This window comes from Ruditapes philippinarum, unplaced genomic scaffold (assembly GCF_026571515.1).
Source record: "Ruditapes philippinarum isolate M1 unplaced genomic scaffold, ASM2657151v2 ctg2605_1_1_1_1, whole genome shotgun sequence".
Taxonomy (NCBI): domain Eukaryota; kingdom Metazoa; phylum Mollusca; class Bivalvia; order Venerida; family Veneridae; genus Ruditapes; species Ruditapes philippinarum.
In genome coordinates, this window is record NW_026864950.1 from 23,079 (window position 1) to 50,918 (window position 27,840).

At 33.1% G+C, this 27,840-nt stretch overlaps 2 protein-coding genes across 3 annotated transcripts; one reads left to right on the forward strand and one right to left on the reverse strand.

Annotated features, from left to right (window-relative positions):
- Window positions 1-6,433: 6,433 nt before the first annotated feature.
- On the reverse strand, window positions 6,434-16,413 carry LOC132727375 (charged multivesicular body protein 2b-like). Its single transcript, XM_060712818.1, has 8 exons — window positions 16,239-16,413; window positions 14,598-14,689; window positions 13,785-13,826; window positions 13,043-13,144; window positions 12,374-12,424; window positions 11,751-11,853; window positions 11,149-11,255; window positions 6,434-9,500 (listed from the first exon to the last, which is right to left on the reverse strand). Exons 1-8 carry the CDS (start codon window positions 16,270-16,272, stop codon window positions 9,393-9,395), a joined length of 639 nt encoding a protein of 212 aa, XP_060568801.1. The 5' UTR covers window positions 16,273-16,413; the 3' UTR covers window positions 6,434-9,392.
- Window positions 16,414-16,448: 35 nt separating this feature from the next.
- LOC132727374 (general transcription factor IIE subunit 1-like) lies at window positions 16,449-24,887 on the forward strand. 2 transcript variants are annotated; one of them, XM_060712816.1, is made up of 7 exons: window positions 16,449-16,568; window positions 18,418-18,884; window positions 20,990-21,178; window positions 21,762-21,963; window positions 22,891-23,098; window positions 23,784-23,954; window positions 24,560-24,887. In XM_060712816.1, exons 2-6 carry the CDS (start codon window positions 18,430-18,432, stop codon window positions 23,951-23,953), a joined length of 1,224 nt encoding a protein of 407 aa, XP_060568799.1. In that variant the 5' UTR covers window positions 16,449-16,568; window positions 18,418-18,429; the 3' UTR covers window position 23,954; window positions 24,560-24,887. The 2 variants fall into 2 exon arrangements, with proteins under 2 accessions (XP_060568799.1, XP_060568800.1); XM_060712817.1 differs by having other exon boundaries at window positions 16,465-16,557.
- The last annotated feature ends 2,953 nt before the right edge of the window (window positions 24,888-27,840 follow it).

A 27,840-nucleotide genomic window follows, 5' to 3' on the forward strand; every position in this document is an offset into this window, starting at 1 on the left:
TATACGACTGAAACCCCACTCCACATCAAAATTATGCTGTTTAGCATTGATACGGCAAAACTGGGTCAAGTTAAGTGAAAAACTTGTATAAATAAATTATATTGAGAGAACGGTTTTCTTATCGCCAGCGAGAGTATAAACTTTGATAACGTCTATTATTTTACACTTAATTTCGTTTGTAACTGAATACATGATTATAAATAAATTATTTACGATAAAATATAATTATTACTATCGGGTTACATAGTTAATGGTATTACAATAAAGGCTGGGTTTGCATTACTCAAGTTTCTTGCTTATAAAACATGTGCGGAACTGCTAGATTATTACTTGATTATTCAATAATTTACGCAATATGTGGGGAATATTATTACATTATACATGATTCAAAGGAGTGTTCTACATCGCACAGAGTGATACGTAAAAGTATTTTTTTTAAATTTGAATTGAATCATTGCGCGTTTGTTAAATTATTCTTAATTTATACAATAGATGAAGCAGCGCGTTCACCGATTCGCTTATACAGCAGATCTAACACATCTGATAAAAGTTTCACTTTCGAAATATTTCAAAGAAATGAAAATAACGGTAATAAAACACTTTTCTTGGTTATGTCATTTACTTATAATAAATCAGGAAAATACAGGCCCACGGATTTTTATATTCAGTTCCAAACCCTATATCTGCAACTTGCTAAAAGACACAACATACGGGCTAAAGGCAGTGATACGCAAAACTACTTGAAGTAAATGATAAAGATGGTATATCCCAACAACTAGTATACAAGGAAAACGTGGACATGCTCTTATCCAAGTTTTAAATCAAATAAGAATTATGCTGACACACAAGTACTACCATTCAGTCACCGAATTTATAAATGTACAAGACCAATATATATGTATTTCACCTCTTTTCCTTGAAATTTTATTCCAACCTTTACAAGTTTGCGTGTCTTCAGACAAACTTTTAACAATCAAAATACAATAGGAATTAATAACTTGGATAATTGAAAAGCTGTTATATAGAGTCAATGCAGTGATTTATGCTTTTCGATATATTAAACAAAGGGAGATAACTCAAAATGAAAAAAAACTACTTTGACCATTTTTGCCCGTTGCTGTCAAATTTATCAAACAACCACTATCAATTGGTAAAGTCAAGTTAAAATACTGCCCTTCCTGAACTTTTCACAGTCAATGTGAGTAATTGACTACAGGCCAAAGAGAAGAATGCTAAATAAACCATTTACTTACATGTTTCCATGACTACCTGACTGTCGTCTTTACTGACATACCTTTGTGACTATTATGCATCTTTTACTGCCTGACTGCCGTGGTTCTGGACTGGAAGACTGTCATACTCCTGGACTGTTTGACAGTAATGCCCATGTGCAACGAATCATAATTCTACTTTGATGTCAGGTCAGACTGTCCTGCTTCTGGACTGTTTAAGATGTTTCTATGACTATCTGTCATCCTTTTGTGACTGTCTGACTGTCATGTTTCTGTGTCTGACTGTAGTGTTTCTGTAACTGTAGTGATTCAGTGACTGCCTGACTGTCATATTTCTGACTGTAGTGTTTCTGTGACTGTCTGATTGTCATATTTCTGACTGTAGTGATTCTGTGACTGTCTGTCATGTTTCTGAGTCTGACTGTAGTGTTTCTGTGATTGTAGTGATTCAGTGACAGCCTGACTGTCATGTTTCTGTGTCTGACTGTAGTGTTTCTGTGACTGTAGTGATTCAGTGATTGCCTGACTGTCATGTTTCTGTGTCTGACTGTAGTGTTTCTGTGTCTGTAGTGATTCTGTGACTGCCTGACTGTCATGTTTCTGTGTCTGACTGTAGTGTTTCTGTGACTGTAGTGATTCAGTGAGTGTCTGACTGTCATGTTTCTGAGTCTGACTGTAGTGTTTCTGTGACTGTAGTGATTCAGTGAGTGTCTGACTGTCATGTTTCTGTGTCTGACTGTAGTGTTTCTGTGACTGTAGTGATTCTGTGAGTGTCTGACTGTCATGTTTCTGTGTCTGACTGTAGTGTTTCTGTGACTGTAGTGATTCTGTGAGTGTCTGACTGTCATGTTTCTGAGTCTGACTGTAGTGTTTCTGTGACTGTTGTGATTCTGTGACTGCCTGACTGTCAAGTTTCTGTGTCTGACTGTAGTGTTTCTGTGACTGTAGCGATTCTGTGAGTGTCTGACTGTCATGTTTCTGTGTCTGACTGTAGTGTTTCTGTGACTGTAGTGATTCTGTGACTGCCTGACTGGTCATGTTTCTGTGTCTGACTGTAGTGATTCTGTGACTGTAGTGATTTCTGTGAGTGTCTGACTGTCATGTTTCTGTGTCTGACTATAGTGTTTCTGTGACTGTAGTGATTCAGTGAGTGTCTGACTGTCATGTTTCTGTGTCTGACTGTAGTGATTCTGTGACTGTAGTGATTCTGTGAGTGTCTGACTGTCATGTTTCTGTGTCTGACTGTAGTGTTTCTGTGACTGTAGTGATTCTGTGAGTGTCTGACTGTCATGTTTCTGTGTCTGACTGTAGTGTTTCTGTGACTGTAGTGATTCTGTGAGTGTCTGACTGTCATGTTTCTGTGTCTGACTGTAGTGTTTCTGTGACTGTAGTGATTCTGTGAGTGTCTGACTGTCATGTTTCTGTGTCTGACTGTAGTGTTTCTTTGACTGTAGTGATTCTGTGACTGCCTGACTGTCATGTTTCTGTGTCTGACTGTAGTGTTTCTGTGACTGTAGTGATTCTGTGAGTGTCTGACTGTCATGTTTCTGAGTCTGACTGTAGTGTTTCTGTGACTGTAGTGATTCTGTGAGTGTCTGACTGTCATGTTTCTGTGTCTGACTGTAGTGTTTCTGTGACTGTAGTGATTCTGTGAGTGTCTGACTGTCATGTGTCTGTGTCTGACTGTAGTGATTCTGTGACTGTAGTGATTCTGTGAGTGTCTGACTGTCATGTTTTCTGTGTCTGACTGTAGTGTTTCTGTGACTGTAGTGATTCTGTGACTGCCTGACTGTCATGTTTCTGTGTCTGACTGTAGAGTTTCTGTGACTGTAGTGATTCTGTGAGTGTCTGACTGTCATGTTTCTGTGTCTGACTGTAGTGTTTCTGTGACTGTAGTGATTCTGTGACTGTCTGACTGTCATGTTTCTGTGTCTGACTGTAGTGTTTCTGTGACTGTAGTGATTCTGTGACTTACTGACTGTCATGTTTCTGTGTCTGACTGTAGTGTTTCTGTGACTATTGTGATTCTGTGACTGCCTGACTGTCATGTTTCTGTGTCTGACTGTAGTGTTTCTGTGACTGTAGTGATTCTGTGACTGCCTGACTGTCATGTTTATGTGTCTGACTGTAGTGTTTCTGTGACTGTAGTGATTCTGTGAGTGTCTGACTGTCATGTTTCTGTGTCTGACTGTAGTGATTCTGTGACTGTAGTGATTCTGTGACTGCCTGACTGGTCATGTTTCTGTGTCTGACTGTAGTGTTTCTGTGACTGTAGTGATTCTGTGAGTGTCTGACTGTCATGTTTCTGTGTCTGACTGTAGTGTTTCTGTGACTGTAGTGATTCTGTGAGTGTCTGACTGTCATGTTTCTGTGTCTGACTGTAGTGTTTCTGTGACTGTAGTGATTCTGTGAGTGTCTGACTGTCATGTTTCTGTGACTGACTGTAGTGTTTCTGTGACTGTAGTGATTCAGTGATTGCCTGACTGTCATGTTTCTGTGTCTGACTGTAGTGTTTCTGTGACTGTAGTGATTCTGTGAGTGTCTGACTGTCATGTTTCTGTGACTGACTGTAGTGTTGTTTCTGTGACTGCCTGACTGTCATGTTTCTGTGTCTGACTGTAGTGTTTCTGTGACTGTAGTGATTCTGTGAGTGTCTGACTGTCATGTTTCTGAGTCTGACTGTAGTGTTTCTGTGACTGTAGTGATTCTGTGAGTGTCTGACTGTCATGTTTCTGTGTCTGACTGTAGTGTTTCTGTGACTGTAGTGATTCTGTGAGTGTCTGACTGTCATGTGTCTGTGTCTGACTGTAGTGATTCTGTGACTGTAGTGATTCTGTGAGTGTCTGACTGTCATGTTTCTGTGTCTGACTGTAGTGTTTCTGTGACTGTAGTGATTCTGTGACTGCCTGACTGTCATGTTTCTGTGTCTGACTGTAGAGTTTCTGTGACTGTAGTGATTCTGTGAGTGTCTGACTGTCATGTTTCTGTGTCTGACTGTAGTGTTTTCTGTGACTGTAGTGATTCTGTGACTGTCTGACTGTCATGTTTCTGTGTCTGACTGTAGTGTTTCTGTGACTGTAGTGATTCTGTGACTTACTGACTGTCATGTTTCTGTGTCTGACTGTATGTGTTTCTGTGACTATTGTGATTCTGTGACTGCCTGACTGTCATGTTTCTGTGTCTGACTGTAGTGTTTCTGTGACTGTAGTGATTCTGTGACTGCCTGACTGTCATGTTTATGTGTCTGACTGTAGTGTTTCTGTGACTGTAGTGATTCTGTGAGTGTCTGACTGTCATGTTTCTGTGTCTGACTGTAGTGATTCTGTGACTGTAGTGATTCTGTGACTGCCTGACTGGTCATGTTTCTGTGTCTGACTGTAGTGTTTCTGTGACTGTAGTGATTCTGTGAGTGTCTGACTGTCATGTTTCTGTGTCTGACTGTAGTGTTTCTGTGACTGTAGTGATTCTGTGAGTGTCTGACTGTCATGTTTCTGTGTCTGACTGTAGTGTTTCTGTGACTGTAGTGATTCTGTGAGTGTCTGACTGTCATGTTTCTGTGACTGACTGTAGTGTTTCTGTGACTGTAGTGATTCAGTGATTGCCTGACTGTCATGTTTCTGTGTCTGACTGTAGTGTTTCTGTGACTGTAGTGATTCTGTGAGTGTCTGACTGTCATGTTTCTGTGACTGACTGTAGTGTTTCTGTGACTGTCTGACTGTCATGTTTCTGTGACTGACTGTAGTGTTTCTGTGACTGTAGTGATTCAGTGATTGCCTGACTTTCATGTTTCTGTTACATACATGAATAATTAACTTAGTTGATTTGTCAATAACAAAGACGATAGCAAATTGATGCAAAATTAAACAAGAGCCTAGTATAATGTTAACATGACCATCTTCCGCCGAATGTGTTTGCTCATTGGAAGAATATATATGTAGTAGAGCAGAATAATTCAATTTTAAGAGGTCTTTTGGTGATGAAAACTGATGGCTGAAGTGATTTCAGATTTGAAAACTATGTGAATACTGATGGCTGAAAATGACAAAGGGCAATAACTGAAAAATAATGCAGGGTAGGTTATCATTCTTGTGTGCTGCACTCCTCCTCAATGAGATCTATCCACGTATGAAGTTTCAAGTTGATACCTCTAAACACTTTTTCAGATTTATATAAACTCCAGACAAAAAGTATGAAAAATAACAAAGGGCAATAACTAAAAAATTATAAAGGGAAGAGTTATCATTCTTGCCCTCACTAAGATAAATCGACCTATGAAGTTTCTACGCTCCCTTCGCAGCTCACTGAATACACTCACGCTACTTCAGTTTCATGTTGACATCTCAAAGACTTTTTAAGTTATGCTCCACTCAGGTGAAAAATTAAGTATGAAAAATAACAAAGGGCAATAACTGAAAAATTATGCAGGGTAGAGGTATCATTCTTGTGCACTGCACTCCTCAATATGATCTATCCACCTATGAAGTTTCAAGTTGATTCCTCAAATACTTTTGAGATATGTTCCGGACAAAAATGTCGGACAGAAGGATGGAGACTATTTCTACATCCCCCGCCGCCTTTCAAGGGTAAATTCAATTACGTTTTCTTGAAGATCTTGGTCCAAGGTTTAGTGTCCAAGTTATTGGATGGCAATGGCAACTATGCCACAACTGTAGCAATAGCTTGATTTTGTTCTTTGATGTAAGACCATGACAACTTGCATCTCTAAATCATGAAACTAATAAGTGTAACATTGTTTTATATAAATTTCCCAGGAAAAAAACATTACAAATCATAACATGATTACTGGGATAAAATGATAACAATGATCATGGATAACCTGGCCCATCAGATAACATGGTTTAATCTAATTCTGATCATTTATTTGAACATGGGACAATATAGACTAACATTTTAGCAATATTTTATAACCAAAGCAATTCTACATTCAAAATGTTTTCACCTTATAAATACAATAAACCCTCCTCAAGTTTATATGAATTTTTCCCACATTAATTGGTTTGATAGAAGAGATGGAACGGAGTCCTTGAAATCCAAAATTGGTTCTGTACAGTATTGAATGTTGCACTATAATAACATGTGATATACTAGGGTTTGTAGTATTCAGTAATTACCTGGAATTGTCTGGAATTTGATTGTAATGCATGTATACTTTGCACGCATATAAAAAAGCAAAGAATATCAACAAAAGAAAGTTTTTATCCTTAAATTTGTATACATATATCAACATATTATTTACACAGATAGTTATATATAACAATAAAATAGACCGATATGATTCATAACAAAATCTAGGATTAAAATCAATCCATGACAATATCAAATATTTATGTCAACATATCAGTTGCAAATTTCACCATTCCTATAATAATTGAAAATTGGTTGGATTACATATTAATCATTTAAAGAAGGGATTATAACTAAATATTTCAAGCCTCCAAACAATGTATGAAAATAAACATTCCAGATAAATCAGTGTTTAATTAAAAGCTAAAAAACTGGCATTTAGACCGTATCTGACATAAACAAGAACTATTGCAAAAGGTAATGGTTGCTCCTAAAACCTGCACATTTGTCGATGTATTTCAATGCACATCAGTCAATAAAGGAGAAAGTAAGAGCAAAAGTGTAAAATAAAAAAAGTTTAAAAATCTATTTTAGCATCAGTGACCTTGATTCAATTAACCCCTTACTATACCATAAGTCAGAAGACCACCTAAGATTTGTTCCTACTAAATATAAAAGCCATTTGTATCTAAATTAAGGCTGTATCAACAAAAGTGTAACATGTGTTATAAAGTATTATTAAGGGTGATTTTCAACCATTAAGGTTTTTGATATTGTTTTCTATCAAATTTGTTCAATTATAAAGTACTATAAAGGGAGATAATTCATAAAATCTAAGTGATTTTGTGCTATGGGTCTTTGACAATGCACTTCCTTTTACTAGTATTTACAACTTTGGGGAGTTTCAATGAGATATATACTGGACAGGAACCACTTACTTACTAAAGCGAGATTATTTTAATACAATTATAAAAGAATTATGGTTCTTGGACACTTGTCTCTACCACTGTGTGAAATTTTGATCACTTTTAAAATATTTTTCCTCACAAGAATGTGATGGATGAACAGACAGTAAATTTTAGTGACAATTTACCGCATAAACCACTAAAAAATTTCACAAAAACTGAAGTTCATAGACCATGTGGCCAGACAGACAGAGATGTATCAACAAGACAGCAACTATATATTGGGAGCATAAAAGTCCTTTCCCAGAATTTTATCAAAATAAATAAAAGATGCAAGAAAGATTTTACACATTAAAAGAGTATTGACTCATCACATAACCTAATATATCATTTATACCAATAACTTTAACAATATTCTCAAAAACATATTGTAGAAAAAAAAAATATTAAGACTAAAGGTTCAACTTCTAAAAAATAGGTATACAGACAAAAATGTTGAACACCTTAATATACTAACAATTTGTTTTAAAAAAGAACCATCTACATTTCACAAAATTCTTAAATAAGATATTTTACTCCATACAATCTAAAGATTTATGAAAACATAAAAGTAGATCCATTTTTCTTACTGACAATGTTTGAAAACAGTCAATATTTTATAATCTGCTATAGTACTGCCTTTCAATTTCACTGCCTTCCAATTTTATATGCTTAATCTGTTATTAATGTTTTTTATGACGAGTAAATGCAGTATTATTGCAAACATAACTTTTTTTCATTTTTGGTTAAGACATACTAACACTATTAAGATCATATTGCCATTTTCGTCTTCACTGGTGAAGATAAAAGAGACCAGGTGCCACTCTGGGCAGTATTTCAGGCATAAATGTGAACCCGAGTAGAACCTTGTGTAAACAAGCTGGAATTCTTCCTCACATGAAACAATCAAATGTTTCTGGTTCAATGTCAGTGACCTTAATATCTTGGCCATCAATTCCACCAGAAAATAACTAAAATCATATTTTTTTCCACCCTTTCAACTTCTTGCACAGTATCTTAAACAGGCCTATCCTATCTTTAATACATGCATACATCAACATAACAAACATAATTATGTAATGCTATAAAACATATTTACAGACTGAAAATGAAAATTTAAAATCAGATATTTGATATAAATTATATATACAAACTATGCTTATATTTTTCACAACAAGTTCTATGATCTCACAAAGAAAGCATAATTGATTTACGTGGGTCTTGAAAGAGCACAATTTAGTTTCTTGTATACTCGAAAGTTCATCAGCGAGAACTTGTCTCATTTATTATTATGTAGCAAATCTTATAATTGTATGCTATCAATGATGGAAACCTGTATTACAAAGGTCTCATTATGGAAATCATGTACAAAACAGTTAGATAATTATTGTCCGCACATAGAGAACTGACTAATCAATGGACGGACCCACTAGAAGATTTTCAAAAAAACGTATGGACATGAAAAGTTTGAAAGTTCTTTGTAACAAAATTACATGAGCTCAAAGAATATAAGCTAGTTTATCAAAGGCAAAATATCTCAAAATGAGATAAAAGAGACCCATATTCCTGAGTGACAATGATCATTCTAACACTAACAGGCTTCACACTATTCCCCTATCAAACAGATAGGGCAATCAAGCGCATTATTACAAGATATATGCACAGCATAAAAAACGAATGCTTACACGTCATATATGACATCAATAAACCAAATGATGTTGGGAAATTTAATAATTCTCTTTTTGATAAGCATATTAGAATGGAAAATGTTATTAATTTTTTCTTGCATAACAGTATACCAATGCATGGTTAACATTCAAATGCTTTGTAATTAATCACTCAAGCCTATAGGCCTTTGTGATTATATTCCTGCACATTTGAACTCAAACTGTGCATTATTCTACAACATTCTGCACTCAAAATTGATAACTAATTTTTAGATGTCAAAGTTAAATATTGCACATTAATGTGCAACATTCGCTGCAATATTAAACAGGAAAAGAATGGTTATAATCAACTTATTTTTGATTATGGACTTTTTTGACTTATATAAGCGAAGCTGGACTGGATCTTATACATCTCATCCACCATGAATTTGAAATTGTAAAACTCTAGACACAGTCTAAAATGACTATAAATCTTTTAATGCTGCTAACTGTCTCTCAATTTCATCATCAGTTTCTCGTGCTTTTGAAGATTCACCCAACTTTCCTTTGTGAGCAGATGGTGCATCCAACATCTGAAGAAATAACATAAAACATACTCTAAATAACTTTAAAACTTTTTTATCAGATTTCATGTTGAATTGTTAATACTTAGTTAACATCATACAAATAATTCCAACTTTACTAATTGAAGATGACCCAATGTCTCTATTATCATGTTATTTTGAGATTGACCAAGCATTTACAATATGGTTGCTGTAAATGTTATGCAACCATTATGTATTTTTTTTTTATAACAAACATGTATTATATACATATGTAAAATAAAAATGGCATGTCAAACAGTCATTTTGCCATTTTTTGGCTGTCCAACATCATGTGATAAAAGTAATCTTGCATAAATTGTCATTTCATTGACACTTGCAATGAATTTACCCCAAAATGTGATCAAGCTTGCAGTATGCTGCCTTTTAACACTTTCATAGAATTGTTTAAAGGCACATAATGCCTCAGAAATCCATATTTATGAAATTCTTTAGAAATGTCAAACATCTGATTAATGTTTTTATAATGGATTTAGAGCATGTTAGATGTTTAACAGTCCTGCTGATTAATGTAGCATTCAATGTGCAGAATGTGTCGCAAAGGTAGCAAAATGTTAACATATTACTATTTTGACTTCCATACAAAACTAGAAATGTGTCCATAGGACACGGATGCCCCCACACGCCACTGTTCTGTCAATCTTATGACTCTAGATCAAATATTTTTTGGACTACATGTGCCACAAGTTGAAAACTAAAAATCAACAAAGGGCCATAATTCTGTTAAATTTAGTCGCAGCAAAGATTCCTTCCTTTACTACCATCTACACATTAAGGTTGTTCATCCCTGGAAGTTTAAACAAAATCTGCCATCCGGTTTAAGAGGAGTTGCGTTCAAACAAAATTTCTACATAGTATATAGTGAGAAAAATCAACAAAGGGTCATAATTCTGTTAAATTTGATCGCAGCAAAAATTCCTTCCTTTACTACCATCTACACATTAAGGTTGTTTCATCCCTGGAAGTTTAAGCAAAATCTGCCATCCGGTTTAAGAGGAGTTGCGTTCACAAAATTTCTACATAGTATATAGTGAAAAAATCAACAAAGGGCCATAATTCTGTTAAATTTGGTCGCAGCAAAAATTCCTTCCTTTACTGCCATCTACACATTAAGGTTGTTCATCCCTGGAAGTTTAAGCAAAATCTGCCATCCGGTTTAAGAGGAGTTGCGTTCACAAAATTTCTACATAGTATAGAGTGAAAAAATCAACAAAGGGCCATAATTCTGTTAAATTTGGTCGCAGCAAAAATTCCTTCCTTTACTATCATCTACACATTAAGGTTGTTCATCCCTGGAAGTTTAAGCAAAATCTGCCATCCGGTTTAAGAGGAGTTGCGTTCACAAGATTTTGGGATGTACGGACAGACGGACGGACAGAAGTACGGACACTCGGACGGACAAGTGCAACGCTATATGCTCCCACTCTGTGGGGGCATAAAAAAAAATGAAAATACTAATTCATTATAATTGTACCAAATACCAACAAAGCAAAAGAAGCAAAGATAGTTCCGCTTTATGGCAAATGAGTATTTTTTTTAAAAACTGTATATTTTATTAAATTAACTTTACTTAGTTCTGTAAGAAAATAACATCATATATATTTGTGAGTTTACTTACCTTTCCTGAAATATCAATTCCTATCTCATCTAATACCTGGGAAACAATGGCGTCTTGTTCCTCCTCATCACCAGATTCAGTCAAAATATCATCTAATGTGTCATTTACTGAAATATACAACAATTGGACATCTTTTATTTCAGATAACCACAAATATATCATGTTTTTTTACCATGAATATAAATTTCTGGTACTTTATTTTACCTGAGCTTATAAAATTCTGAACTGTTTTGTTATTACATTAAAAGCAAGGTTAAGTTGGCAGTCCCTCAAATGCATTATGTAACCATGTTTTATCGCAGGTGTAAAATAACCTATTATTAACCTGACTAAAGTTAAGATCTTCTTATGTTTTACATGTTAAGCCTAGCATTTTTAGGAGCTCATTTCAGTTAGACTGATCTGATGTGTTCTTTAACTATTTTATACCAGCACCTGACAGGAATAAGGACTGATATGAGGTAGAACTCAATATAAACTTAAGTATTTTTAAGAAAGCTTCCTAAAACATAAATTACACTAAAGGAGCTAAACTTTCTAGCTATTAATCATAAATTTTTATGTATTTTTTGCTAAAGCTTTGCTAGAATGAATTAACTCACTCATTTCCTCTGACATTTCCATTTTTGTAGATTCTTTCTCAAACTCCTGCATCATCTTAGCTGTTTTCTGTGGGTCCATAACCTTATTCATTTGTTGCATTGTCTGAAACAAAAAATATACTACTTCATGTGGCAAGAACACATTACTTTTAAATATATTGTTGGTATATAAAATTATTTTCATACTATAAATTATTACTTTATCATTCCTCATGACATATATGTATTAGATTTATGTATTAGAACATGACCAAGCAATTGTATATTTGAACATCATAAAGTAATCTATTTTTAATACATTCATCATGACCTCTCAACTACCAATTTGTTATAAAGTACATGTATGTCATTTCTCAAAGGGATATTAATTGTGATGTGAAAAAAAACAACTTTGAATGGTAAACATGAATCAAAATTTTCCTGACTAACAAAACTAGAATCAAAGCCAATAAAACGCTAAATATTATCCAAGTCCTTCATTTATGTAAATTGTAAGGTCATGAACTCTGAAAATGAACAACATTCAACAACCCTTTTTACTGGTTATTAAATTCAATAAATTTAAAATCATTGCAATACTTTTCATATTTCTATTGTATTTCATAAAGTTACATAAACGTTACCTTTGTGGTAGTTCCCATTGCTCCAGCCATCTTCATATTTGAATGCATTAACTGGAATAGAAAACAATCACTTACAGATCATTGCTTCAAAATTTATTAATTGTAATGCCATTAAAAACAACTGTGTAAAGAGTATGTCTCATTTGATTTAGCTCTTCATTCAGTTATATACAGAAACAAAATTAGTTAAATTACTATTTTTCTTGCTGACTTTAGTTTACACAGCAAAACTATCATTCATATTGCTATGAAAGTTTTAAATTACTTGTATCATAGTTTGGGGACTTTTCTGTTGAAAATGTGTCAGAGTTAAATCGTATACATATACATGTACAGTGCGTTAACTGGAGTGCGGGTATTAGTTACCCGCACTCCAGAGCGTGCCCATTGATTGGTTCATTTTTGCTGGGGTTTACATATTGTGACGGAAGAGAAAGGGAAAGCGATAGAAATATCATATTCAGATGCTCGTTCATTGGTTACTTTTTCCCGGGGTTTCATATTGTGACAGCAGGGAACGTGTTTTTATGTTTGACTATGATACAAAAGAGAAAGAACACCAAAACACTCAGCAATCTGATTTATACTCGGGGGCTACGCCCCCTCGTACAAATCAGATAGCCTCGTGTTTCGGTGCTCTTTCTATTACATATATTATTTCAGGCTTACCTTTTGTTGATTTCCTATAGCTGATATCTTGGAACCTGTGTTGTAACTTCTAGTTTTCTGTTTTCTCAAGGCCACTAATTGTTTAGCTAAAACAGTACATGCCTAGAAAAGAGACAATAATGACAGTGATACAACTTAGATTATGGAATAATATAATACCAATGTAAAAAGCATTTTTTCCTGTTATATCACATAAAATTACTCCTCTAAAATAAATCATGTTTGAATCAGTTATAACTATATAATGTTTTATGTTTTCTTGTTTTTTTTTCCGTGCATACCAGAGCGTACATTTTTGACTTTTTTTCATATATTCTAACAGTCTAATACTAGAAGGTTCTAACCTTGTCTGTAAAAAGAAACTTATGAGCAAAATCATCTATATAACTTAACCGAAATTGTGACATCTTAAATCTATTACTGTGTCTATAATACATAATATGCCCAATTCTTCCTCTTTGTTATTGATACAAAGTATTTGTATATACCTTGCAGTCCTAGTAAATATACAAATATAAACTAATGACCCGAGGGAGGTAATCCTCATGAATATAACTCTAAATTAGATAGAAATTGCAAAAAGTGAAGTACAATTACTAAATATAATTGTATCGTACATATATTTTTGTATATAGAGCCTTACAAATATTGAGTTGTGTCTCATTTAGGTGAAAAATATGTGATACAGATACGGCCACTATAAATATCAGTCACTGTATAAATGACAAAGTCAATACTTTACCTGTTTATTTCCCTGTTTAGCTGCCTTCTTTATATCCATTTCCTAAAACAATATCATACAAAATTAACGTAAATTCATACTAAATTATCAAAGTTCATGTTGATAATTTTAATATTCTGTTTATAAAGAAAAAGAGCACTTCAAGTATCTGTACTTGTCATTAGATATCTGAGAAATATAGAATAAAATACAAATGTAGTTTTTTACAGAATAAGCAGCATATTCTAGATTTATTATCTATCAGTATATTTTTGAATGGCAAGAATGTTTTGAATAAATATTCAAACAAACATTTACAAAAATAAATCAAAAGCAAATTTATAGTTGGAGGTCAAGGTCAGTGTGGTCTATTTGAAGGTCTTGTATAAAGAAATTTTGGGTCCAAGTATGAAACAATACATTTCACCTTTTTGACCTTAAGTGTAAAGGTTATATTAAGGTATGTTCAATGTCAAGTTCAATTAAATCTTCTTTAATGTCTTGTAAAAAGGATTATTGGATTTTCAAAATTCAAACATTTGACCTCAAAGATCAAGGTAATTTATAAGTGAAGGTCAAATTCAGTCTGGTCTACGTAAGGGTCTTGTCCAAAAGGATTTTGGGACTAAGTATAAAGACAATCCATTAAGGAATGTAAAAAATAATGGCCAATGTTAAAGTTTCTGGGCAGCTTTGGCAATGGGAACCGTCGACATGACTGTAGTAATAGCTCGAAATTTTTCTTTGAAAACTTTGAAAAAGTCAATCTGATAAAAGTTTGGCATTCTGGCTGTCATGTTTAAAATATGTAAAAAGTTTCTGTTCTATTATTACCAATTTTTTTTCTTCTCTTTCCATTTTATTTCTATCTCTTTCCAAATCCCTCTGGGTTTTCCGTAATACTCTGTCATTTGACTTCAGTTGCTCTATAATAGATTTGAACAATGTATTTATAACACAGTTGCTTTTATTGCTAAAATTGCATTATTATGTTTATAATATTATAGACGTTGAAATATGAAATTATTTTCAAAACGGCTTATATTAAGTGTTTTTTTACATATTTGATCAGTACATGTGCTGGGATAGACACATGTATGCATTTTAATTTGGATTTTAAAGGCATTTTGAGCTCCACACCCCAAGTGTCTGTGACTCACCTGTTGGAAACTATAAGGTTGTTTATAAGCGTTATAGCGAGCTCGACGAGCTGGCCCAAAGGGCCTGCTCGCAAAGCAAGCTTTACGGTAACGCGAGTACCTGCTAAGTGATGGTTTTGAAAACTTTCGTCCAAAGTACCGAATTGGACACATCGCAACCTTTCGAATTTAAAGATAACGATAAAAACTGAGGAATTCTGACTGAAAACGGATGTGTAGACTGGTCACCGGCGCACGTTTATGGGAACCATAATTGGACAGGGAACCAGAATAACGGAAGCTGTGTACAAAAAATGAAAATCGAAGGCGCCATTTTGTTTGAAATCTGATAAATAAAAAAACAATTTTTTTGTCGAATTTTGTTGTGAAACTATCTAGAATGAAAAGAAAATGGTCTAACTAAGAAAATGAATCCGAACACCAATATCTTTTTATTCAGTCGTTAACGCTGTAACAGACGTTTAAAGTATTGTTTACGTGACGTCACAATGTAGCGCCAAACAGCACGTGCAAAACAAACAAATCAAGTACGCTATTTTAATGTCGCAAACGTTTTAAGTTTTACATTTATTTCACTTTAAATAATCTTTATTTCGCTTGAAAAATTATAGAGTGAAATAAAATAAACAACGTTTTATCAACGTTTTCAAAACTCGTTATTCATTTCACGACAGGGGCGGAGCCATATTTAACACAGTACGTATGACGTCACACGCACTCGTTACTGCATTTGAAATAAAAATGAGCGATTATTTCATACTATTTCACATAAAAAGTACATCGAGCTCGCTTTGAGGCTTTGCCTTTTTCATATTATTTTTATAATTTTAATCTGTTTATAAGCCAAATAAGTTTTTTATATGTCCATTCTTAGCTCATAAACAATTTTACATGGGGGTTTTATAAGGAAATGCTTCACTTTACTACATGGCGTGATAGATGAATGAAACAAGTGTGTCTGATTTCTGGCACGCGTGGACTTTCCCTATGGGTGTGTCTTCAGCGTTCATGTCATATCAAAATATATAAACGGGTATGCTGGAGACCTTAATTAAGCTAACCACTTCCTATAAATTAGTATAATATACAAGTAATTTATTATTTATAAATTTTACAACTTAACCATTAATTACTGACTTTCCATCAGGAAAAACTGTCTTTGATTAAAAAAGGCTCTCTTAATAATACCATTTAATCAATTTATGCACAAAGCTTAATTAAAGAATAAACAGATATGATATACATGATATATCTATACAGTAGGTTTCAAGAAAAATATTATTAAAAAATATAATTTTATAAAAATATTACTTACGTTCCACTGTAGGTTTCTTTGAGAAGAAAGACATATTAATTTTCAAGTCAGTGCTAACCTTTACTGTTTAAGGTTTGGTTTGGCACTAAAATTATACTGTTAAACTGAGTAAGTTGCAATTATACACTACAGGTAATTTGTTTGTTGTCTCATATGATTTTTACCAATCCGGAAGCGAATACTCAGCCAAACAAAGCGCTTGAATTTCGCAAGCGTTTATTTACATTCGAACTAAGGGAGATAATTTTTTGGAAGCAGTGAAAATGTCTAACACTAATTGAAATTTGGGACAATTTATAGTTTTTTAAATCATATAAAGGTATCGAAAAGGTAAAAGGAAATAACAAAAAGTATCTGCTAAAAACAAATTTGCTCAGAAGTTTAAAGTTCTCTTAATTTCATAAGTTTACTTTCAAAGAGAAAAATCGTAATAACCGGATAAACAAAATATCGGATATCATGGGATATGGTCCTATTTGATTCATTCTTAAACTTTATTTTTCTGTTGTCACTTGTGTATTATAATAGAAACACATATGACTTAAAAATATTTTTTGAATTGATGTTCTTATCTTGAGTCATTTTGTTGGCATAAAGTAAAATTTATTCATTTATGCAGTTCTGTGAACATAATTTTAAATTAAAACTCAAAATTAAACAATTGTGATTTTAAACCCTTAAAGGGTATGACTTAATACCGAACAGACTTCCCTTTAAGTTAAAAAAAAGTGTCAAACATTCGTCTGACAAACCATGAAAACCTGTCGGACCGAAACGAAATCAGTCTGACCAAATGAAATTAATCAAAATCAAAGGAAAACTTGTGTTTGTATTTCTAAGACGCTTTTCAGTTTTAATTTTTTTGCCGTAAAAATCGGCACAGTCCGTACAGCTCATTTTCATCTCCTTGTCATACACCAACGATTCACAGTCCTGCTTCCTTTTTTCATTTAATTTTGTCTAAGATCTATTCTTTTCATCCTTTTAGTTTTACTGCTGTTCTGCGCGCTCCTCTGACATAGATTTTCGGTTTTTCCCAGGTTTGGCAACGCCATTTTGTATACATGTGACTTGGATGACGTATTTCGGGAAGTCTGCCAAATATGAATTCATATTCGCAAATGTGAAGAGAATACCTAATATGAATATTATTTTCATTAAATTTTGGCGTAGGACAGTAGGGTAAAAAATTTACACATTAATTAATCTTAGACTAAGTTAGTGAATATTTACTACTTGAAAAAAATAAATTTAAAATAGCCTTTGATATGTGTTTTTTTATTTACATGTATAGATCTATACAAAGTATCAAAGTAATATACATATTACGTTCCACTGTAGGTTTCTTTGAGAAGAAAAACATATTAATTTGGTTTTCTCGTCATATTCTGGTATCTTTCTGGTCATGATATTTTGCAACCAATGCAAATTTCATTCAAAGATATGATACAAGTAAATACAAGTTTTTGTTTGGAATTTCTATACTTTTATGAGCTTTTTCCAGCTTTTTTATATATAAATGATAATGTTCATGTTTGTCATTCTCATTCATATTCGGGTATCTTTCTGGTCTTAGGAATTAACTTACAACCAAAACAATCAGAAATTTATTTTCTTTCATTCAAAGACATATGATTATCAGATACAAGTAAATAATAGTATCTGTAAAAAAAGTGTTGATGAAAATTATTCCTAGAAGATCTGATTTTATGAAAATACCATTCATATTCGGTACTCCCGTTCATATTCCCAAATAGGAATTCATATGCGGTTTTTAGACATACCGGTGATAAAAGAGACTTTTTGGCTTCATGAAAAAAAAACACAAAAAACAGGCACACTACTAATTTAGATATCTGTCATGGATTTAGACAAATTACAAATGTAGATCTTGAAGATTTTACTCCTTGTTTAAATTTGGCATGCACAATTAACTTCCTAATAATTACTAAAGCTATTCTCTTGAAACTTTACACTTCATTTTCCCTGATTCATATTTCTGTCATTGTTTCCCTCTGTGAATTCCTAAATTATCCAGGACTTTATTTACTATCAAGTATTGAGAATGGACTTAGTGGATTGTCCTTCAGAAGCTTTTACTTGTTAAGATCACATGTTGCAGAAAATTTACCTAAATCAAGTTATCTTTTAATGTTTTTGTTTGTTTTGTTGTTTTCAGATTTGAAACAAAATGGATTCTGATGTCCTAACAGAGGTTCCACAGAGCATGAAAAGGCTTGTGCGACTTGTAGCACGTGGATTTTATTCTATTGAACATGCATTAGTTATAGACATGCTGGTGAGAAACCCGTGCATGAAAGAGGATGATATGCTTGAATTGTTAAAATTTGACAGGAAACAGCTACGTGCTGTCATAAACACACTGAAAATTGAAAAATTTATAAAAGTTAGAATGCGAGTAGAAACAGATGCCGATGGTCGGACTACAAGACATAATTATTATTTTATAAGTTATATCATGTTTGTGAATGTTGTGAAATATAAACTAGACCATGTACGGCGGAAAATAGAAATGGAAGAGCGGTGTAACACAAGTCGAGCATCATTCAGATGTGATGACTGTCAGAAAACATTTACAGACCTGGAGGCTGACCAACTATTTGACTTCTTTTCACAAACATTCAAGTATTTCCATAAATTTATATCATTATTTTTACACTATTCGGAATATTTAGTTTGGCAAGAAGTGCCTAGGTTTTTTTTCTGATTTATTATAGCAATGATTTTAAATTTTGTCATTGTTACCAACTTTGAATAACTTTCTGTTTCTGACTTTTTATGTCCCCGGGCATATAGTGATTGAACCATCCATCCGTCTGTCTGTCTGTCCGTCTGTCCGTACGAGGTTAACCTAGAACGGCAAGTTGGATTTTTCTTAAGTTCTGCCTGTACCAATGGCTTCTAAGTTTACACACTTGCTAATCATTACAAAGTACATGATCTGGGCAAGTTACATAACTCTGGCTTTCATATTTACCAAGTTATTGCCCTTTTCAGCACTTAGAAAATGAATAATGGTTAACCTAAAACGGCAAGTTGGAAATATCTTAAGTTCTATCTATACTAATGGCTTTATAATTTCCACACTTACTTATCAATACAAAGTACATGATATTGCCAAGTTATATAACTGTGTCATCCATATTTCCCAGTTATTTCCCTTTTTTCACTTTGAAAATAGGGCCTTGTCTGGTTAACCTATTTCGGCAAGTTGGATTTATCTTAAATTTCTCCTAATTGCTTAATTTCTTTAATGATATCTTTCATATTTAGTAGGTGGATACCTTTGATGGTCCTCTAATTTTTTGTGGAGTAATCGGTCTCTAGGGTCAAGGTCACTGGTTTAAAAAATAAATATAAACATTTTTGCTCATACAGCCTTTATATTTTAGTTGATGTCTTAGTTTAATACAAACATGCCAAGGGAGGTCCTCCTTCTTTGGGTGTAATAAGGGGTCATTTGGGTCAAGGTCAATGTTACCAATGTCAAGGTCACCAATGTTAAAAATAGATTTTTACATTTTTACTGGTGTATTGACCTTATTCTATAGACAGATGTTATTTATAATTGATAGAAACATAAACTTTGATGGAGTTAGTGGTCAGTTTGGTCACGGTCACCAGTGCTTAAAATAGATTTTTACACATTTGCTCCTACAGCCTTTATTAAGTGACAGATATATAATATACTTGGTAGGAAGATAACTTGCATGGTATTCATCCTTTTGATTGGGGTAGGGATCAGTGGGTCAAGGTCACTTGTGCTAAAAATAGATTTGTACACTTTTGCCCATACAGCTTTTATTTATTGACAGATGTATTTTATATTTGGTAGGAAGATAACTTGCATGGTATTCTTTCTTTGGATGGAGTAACGGGTCAGTTGAGTCAAGGTCTCCAGTGCTAAAAATAGATTTAACACTTTTGTCCACGCCCTTTATTTATTGACAGATTATTTCATATTTGGTAGGAAGATAACTTACATGGTATTCTTCTTTTGGATAGAGTTAGGGGTCAGTTTGGTTAAGGTCACCAGTGATCAAAATAGATTTTTACACTTTTGCCCATACAGCCTTTATTTAATGACAGATGTATTTCATATTTGGTAGGAAGATAACTTGCATGTAGTTGAATATTGTTGAACTTCACCAGTCAGAGCAATGACTTGGCAACTTATATTTTTCACAATTACAAAATGCCATGACTTTGTCAAGCTATATAACTTGTGTTTACATTTTTTTGGCAATTTTTCTGTCCATAACTGAGTGAATGGGTAAACATTTTTTGAAATATTGCTACTGACAAGAATCTGAGCCGGGGGCATTTGTATTTAACAAACACGTTCTTGTTTTTTTAAAGCAATACCATATTATGATAATAATCTCTAAATTTGATAATTACTTAAGATACTGTCAGAAAACTGACATTAACTAATTTTCAAGAATATATTTATTTCCTGACCTGTTTCTATAAATCATGTGTGCAAATATATACATATGTGAAAGGAAGAAAGTCATGAGTAGGAAATAATATATTGTAGAGTCACATGAAAAATTGGCTAAGAGCAGCTAGGATTCAAACCACAAGATTCAGGGTTGCTGGTCATTTAACCACAACACCACAATGGCCTTGATATCTTTTTTATGGGGCTTATTACATGTAGTATGATGCTGATTTTGTTTGTGTCTTTTCAATATATATACATTATATATGCTACATTATTTTTTAAGGTGTACAATATGCCAAAATGAAGTTATAGAGGATGAAAGTGCAATAAACAAGGCAGATGCTCGGACATTACTTGCCAAGTTCAATGAACAGATTCAACCTCTGTATGATTTGTTACGAGAATGTGAAGATGTTAAATTAGCACCAGAACTCATGGAGCCAGAACCCACAGATATCAGATCCTCTCAAAGGTTTGTTCCTTGCTTTTATGTGTTTTATTAGATTAGGCTGAAGTTTGCCATATATCTTTCAGAGTTATCGCCAGAACCTGTTGATGACAAATAACCCTCCTCCAGAAATATGTTGCATTATGAATACTAGTAGTGGTGTCTAAACTAACACCTACCAAAATCAGAACCTCAGTGATAATATATCCATAATTTGCAATAGATTTGTAGAGCTGAATTAACAAATTATGACCAGGCTTTTGTGAATTTTTTTAAAGAATATGTTGTTTTGATTGTTTTTCAAGTTTTTCTCTTTGAAATTTTTTCTGTGTCATAGATTTCAAAAAACCATTTACTGGTAAAATGCAGACAATATACGTCAAACCATGATGTAAAGTACATGTATAAATTATCTGTTCAAAATATTTTAATGGTAACTACTCTTAATACATTATGAAATGTTTTTAACCATATATCATAGAATCTCAAATTTAAGCAGTTGTAATAAACTTCAATATGTTATGATATTTGGTCATTTTTTGACTTTGTACTTTTGTATATGTTAATGGAAACATTAGAGATAAAAGAATATCATACATATTTGCAGACCAAAGAACACAAAGTCGACTGTATCAGACAAATGGAGTGGAGATGCGACCAAATATACGACACAGTTTGGTTACTCCGATACATCTATCAGTGTTTCTATGAATGAAGAGCAGAAGAAAGAGAAGGAAGCACCTAAACAACAACCTATCTGGATGAAGAAGAGCACTGTAGATGGTGTACCCACAGATACTGTTAATGAGGTAAATGTTTATATGTTTCTGTAATATACTAGTTAGTTTCTTGGTGATTAGTTTTGCAGTGTGTAATTGAGAACAAATCATAACTTTTAGACAAGAAACAAAACCTATGAATATGTTACATAATGTATCAAGTATTAATTGTTGCACATGTTTAGTTTTTGCCCTCTGTCTGTCCTACTTACTGTACATATGTAGACTGGTTTGTGTGAAATCCAACATCTAAAGTATAACTGCTAGAGTCATTAAACTCACTAAGAATAGTTTTCAGCATGTAAACTTATGCACATAAGTATTTTGATGCAAATTTATTGGAGATCAGCAGACTTATACCCCTGATTAAGCAAAAATAGTCAATTTTAGTCTTGCATTGTATGTAACTCCAGGACCAGAAGTATAGAAGAAAAAGTGTTAGAGCCAGGAAACTTTTTAAAAATAGTTTGTCAGCGTGTGAATTTCTGTACCTTGATAATTTGTTGTAGACTTCAAGAGTTATGGTCCCAAATATGGCAAAAGGAAGCATATTTGTACTGGTCATGTGTAGCTTCAAAACATGCCTGCTATATAATTATATGCACCAGTAATTGTACCAAATTTTTTGTTGCAGTACAGCAAAATGTTTGGGAATCTGTGTTATATGGACACATTTCTAGGCCTTTAATAGTTTTCCAAAATTTAACAATATCAAAAATTCAATCAATGAAACTTTAAATGCTGAAAATAAAAAACAAGTCTATCAGAAGGGAAACATAATTTTATTGAGCCAAATTATGCCTGAAATAAGATAGGAGTTCACCTGAATTTGTTGTCATTAAATACAGAGACTTGCTTACAATCTGAAATTTGTATCCAAAATGAATATTTTGGGGAAAAATGCAAAAAGTAAATAAAATCATTATTATCAAATATGAATGATAACTGTTACTACAGATTGTTGCGGAAGATGATGTGATAACAAGGAAGGACCAGGATAATCGGCCGGATGTGAACCGTGAGATAGAGAATTTACTAATGATACACGAAAAGAAAATCAACATGAGTGTACCAGCAATGATTCCTGGGACTGGAAACACAGAGGAGAGTGATAGTAGTGACAGTGAAGCTGAAACCTCACAACCGACAGGAACCTCAACTACTGGTATAATTATGTTATACATTATATAATTATGTAATATGTTATCGAATTGCAGGAACTCCACTGAGATCCAAACACAATTTATTTTCTTACATAGATCAGCTGGCACACTAAAAACAGAAAGATATGCAAAAAATGATTAAGAAATAATAATACTCAGAAATAATTTGAAAACTGTATTTTTGTGCTATTCTTTGCCAGATTTGAGTGAAAAGCGTTGCAATGCTTTTTAATTTTGGGACTTTTTACGATTGGAATAATTATTTTGGAACAATGGAGTGAGCGAATGATTTGAAATTGTGCACATAAGGTATTGGTATAGACCTACATCGAATGGTTTATTTATTTGATTTCCAGCCCTGTTACTTTTCTGCTTTATGTTTAAAAACATTTAACTACATGTACATAAACTTGAAAGTGACCCAGTGTTAAGATATTCAGGAAAAACCAGTTTTTATTCCTTTTCTTCATTATCAAACAATGTGGATATTTTAATTGAATGAGTATTTAATTGTCACAAGAAGTTCTAGGGATTGATGATCATCTTCTATAAGGCTCCGTCTTCTATAAGGCTATGGTTATTAGCTTTGATCCTCTTGGCATTTAAAGCATAACAGTAAGAGGTTATCATAACTCTCGTGTTAAATTTTACACACGTAATACTAGAAATGATTGAACTATATTACAGTGGCAGATATCGAGAGTGAAGATGAGGAAGAAGATGTCATGGTAACAGTAGCAGGAACTAAAATACCTTACTCTGATGTAACAGATGAAATAGTAGCACGAATGTCACTCGATGAGAAAGCTGAATATATAAAACTTGGTCAGGAAATGTACAAGGATATGTATGAATGAGGTAATATTGTCATCATTAAATTTTACTTGCTCTTTTCAACTCTTGTGGTAATATTGTCATTACTATACTGCTTTACCAGCAGTCTGATTAATATACCTTGATTTTCAGTTTTAGTATTAAGGAATATTAAGAATTAATTTTTGCCTGATCTTGAAAAAAGCTTCAGACTTATTTGAACCACTCTGTGAGTCTGCTTCATGGAACTAACCAATACTGGTGTCATATGAGGAAACATGATCATGATCCCAGTAGGGCCTGAAGACCCTGGATCTGTGGGTCAACATGGCAATAACTTACCACTAGGTCACTGCTCCCCTAATTCTCAATTTTACTATTTTTAGACAAAGGTTTCCACCATCATCTATTGACAGTACAATGCCATGACACAAATTAGGCAGCATGGTGATATTATACATAGTAACACTTTCAGACTTAGTAACAACTTGTCACCTTTTAATAAAACTTCATTTTGCCAAACTTGGTCTGTATCAACACATTTGTTCTTTTGCTTTAATTTGATCATAACACTATAAATCTCTATTGATCATTTGAACAGGGGCGTATTTTACCTTCGTAATGCATGCATAAAACTGTCTCTTTTACAGGTTAAACACGAGTGCCACGTTTTGGACAAACTGAATGAATTTGACTCCAGGGATAACACACACATTGTCACTTACCTGCTGAGCAGAAACAGTACATGTATGGCAATGTATGGGAATGCAATGTGTAGCTACTTTTCACTTCTTCAGAAGTTTTTACAGGACATTGATTGTCTGAATTGTTGATAGATGAACTTACAAAAGATCTCATATTGCATTTATGTTTGATTGACATATTTTGAAAAGCTGTATGAATGGTGCATGTCTATTGTCACCTATATGATAGGGTTATAAAGTTATTGTTGTGTTCAAGTAAAGAAATTATTACTGATATCTTTGTTACTAGTTGTTCTTGACTTTATATGACCTGTCCCTCACTGCTGTGGGTTAGAATCACTTCAAGCATTATGAATTCTTTCACTTGAGGTGGCTATCCAGCTTATTGATAGTCTATGGATTCTTGTCAGAGGTTCCTCCAGCAGAAAAGTTAGAAAGTCACTGTATGATCTTAACAATGTTGGAGTGTTTTAAAATACAACAAAAGAAACAAAAATGAAATAAAATCAGGGCATGGTTGACTTAATAGATATGTATGACAATTTTATAATATGGGTATATCTCCAGAAGTTAAGTTATTGTTGATTAAAAATTGTCAATTAAAGTTTGATGTAAAACCACTCTGTATGCTCACAACTATATATTCAGGCTGTAAAAAAAGAGAACATTGTTACAAATAGCCATGGACCAGATTACAATGTCTGACAATTTAAAGGTGAACTTTTAGGATCAATTTCCTCTCTCCTTGTGTAGCAATTTGTATGTCTGCAGCTTCATTTTTAGCGTACATGAGCAGAACATGATTAGAGGTGATCACATGATATCTTTCCTCAGTTTCTTATCAACAATTTCCTCTGATACTTGCCAAGGTTGGTATACATTTTGACAGTAGGCCATTGTTGACCCAGCCACATAATTTTTTTTTAAGAGCTGGTTTGAACTGTGTGATGCTCCCTAAATAGGTTTTGGACACAGAAAAGTACACCTCTTGTAGTTTCAGAGTTATGTTGCGGACACAGTTCAAAGTGCAATAATTCCAAAATTAGGCAAGGCAGAGTTACTGTTCTTTGCACTGCACTTCTACTCAATGAGATCTTTAGACTTAGTTTTTTGTTGATACCTCTTGAAGTTTAACAATAATGTCCTGGACAAAGTTCAAAGTGTAAAAATGAACTAAGGGCAATAACTCCAAATAAGGCAAGGCAGAGTTAGGGTTCTTTTGCACCCAATGAGATCTATCTACCTAAAAAGTGTCTTGTTGATATCTCTTATGGTTTCAGAGCTATGTCCCGGACAAATTTCATAGTGAAAAAATGAACAAAGGGCAATAATTCCAAAATTAGGGAAGGCAGTTATTGTTTTTTTGCACTGCACTTGTACCCAATGAGCTCTATCTACCTACAAAGTTTCATGTTGATATCTCTTATAGTACATGTATTAGGTATGTCCAGTTCAAAGTGCAAAATTGAACAAAGGGCAACAACTCCAAAATTTAGGAAGGCAGAGTTATGGTTCTTTTGCACTGGTTCTGTTTAATGAGATCTATCTACCAACAAATTTTCTTATTGATACCTCTTATGGTTTCAGTGATATGTCCTAGATAAAGTTCAAAGTGAAACAAAGGTTTTCAGGTTATGCTCCGGACAAGATTTTTCTAAATAGGGAGATAATTCAAAAACGAGGCCAAATACTAAGTTAAGGTTCTTTGGCACTGCACTCAACCTCAATGCCCTGTACCACTGTGTACAGTTTAAGAACAAGTTTTTTTGCTACTGCAAGTTCTAGATTCAAAGCAAGACGCAAGACAGTCTGATGGCAAATCTGTATCACCTTTTGCAGCAGAATGAGACTCCAAACATGGTTTACATTTAAAACTTGTAGAAATACTTGTTGGAGTAACAAATGTAAATAATATAACAACATATATATCTATTAACCTGTTTTTGTTTTATTGCAGAAAGTAGAAAATCATGCAAACATGATCATATTGTAGTTGACAATAAACTGGTTTAAAACAATTCAAGCCATTAGTGTACAATATGAATTTTTAAAGAACAGTACACAAGAACATTAACAGGAAGCTGTAATAAACATTGCATATTTAAACATAATAATTTTATTAACCTATTACCTAACAGGCAAGGATACTATAAGCACCATATTACACATGTTGAAAGGTCAATAACTCTATACAGTAATTCCTTATCAATGATACTAAACTTCTGATGGTTTTATAAAACAAGATCAGCTCAAACTGCTATTACATTTTGGTAATTAACTCCGCAGCAGCATATATTGAGAAAACAGATCAATAAATTTCTTCATGATTGGTTGAAACAAAATTAAAATAAGAAAATATTAACCAATAACATTTAATAAGTTATCATTAATTATTTAATTCTATTGAATAATGGTTAGAGGTTAGAGATATACCTTACACAAGTTTGATTTTACTTGTTTAACTGGGTATCAGATAACCTTTGGGTTAAAATAATAATAATAAATACTGGTAGTGTTTTGAGAAGAATGAGTATCAAAGCACCTGTATATACCAATACTAACATAACTGTACCTTCTAAAATAGAGAAGTGCTTTAAATATTAGGAGCATATTGAATATATTGAAAATCTACTTATCAATTTCAAATTTTAAGAGAACTTGAAATTCTTTATCATGAAAAAAATATATGGCTGCATAAGCATGATGTAAAACCTTTTCTTCTTTCTTTTTTTGACAGACCACTATACATACCTGTATGTAAAAGAAAATTGATAATTTAAAAAATTGCAAAAAAAATTTATTTGAGTATGTTTGACATAAAAATGAAATCTCACCCTAATGTATACAATAGAAATGCTATGCTTACTTTTATGGTCAGAATTTATTCAAATGAAAATAAAAGTCTAAAATGAAAAGAAGTATTTATTACTTAAAAAGTAAAACGTTTAATACTCATTGGTTTAATGTGATAAACAGGTGATTTCTTTCGACAAAGCACTGACAGTGAGGTAAACATTAAAATTTGCATATAAAAAGTGTTATAGCAAACTGACCCTGTATTAACATTCTTAATTGTAGTGGAAATGAAATCCTATAAAAATCACTACAGTTGGTGTATTTGTGAATTTTTCAATGTTGCACTTGCTTTAAGATGCTTGTTATATACAACAGCATTGTTGGAGAAAAAAGATAACTTCAATACCAACAGCATCTTTAAATCAATCTAA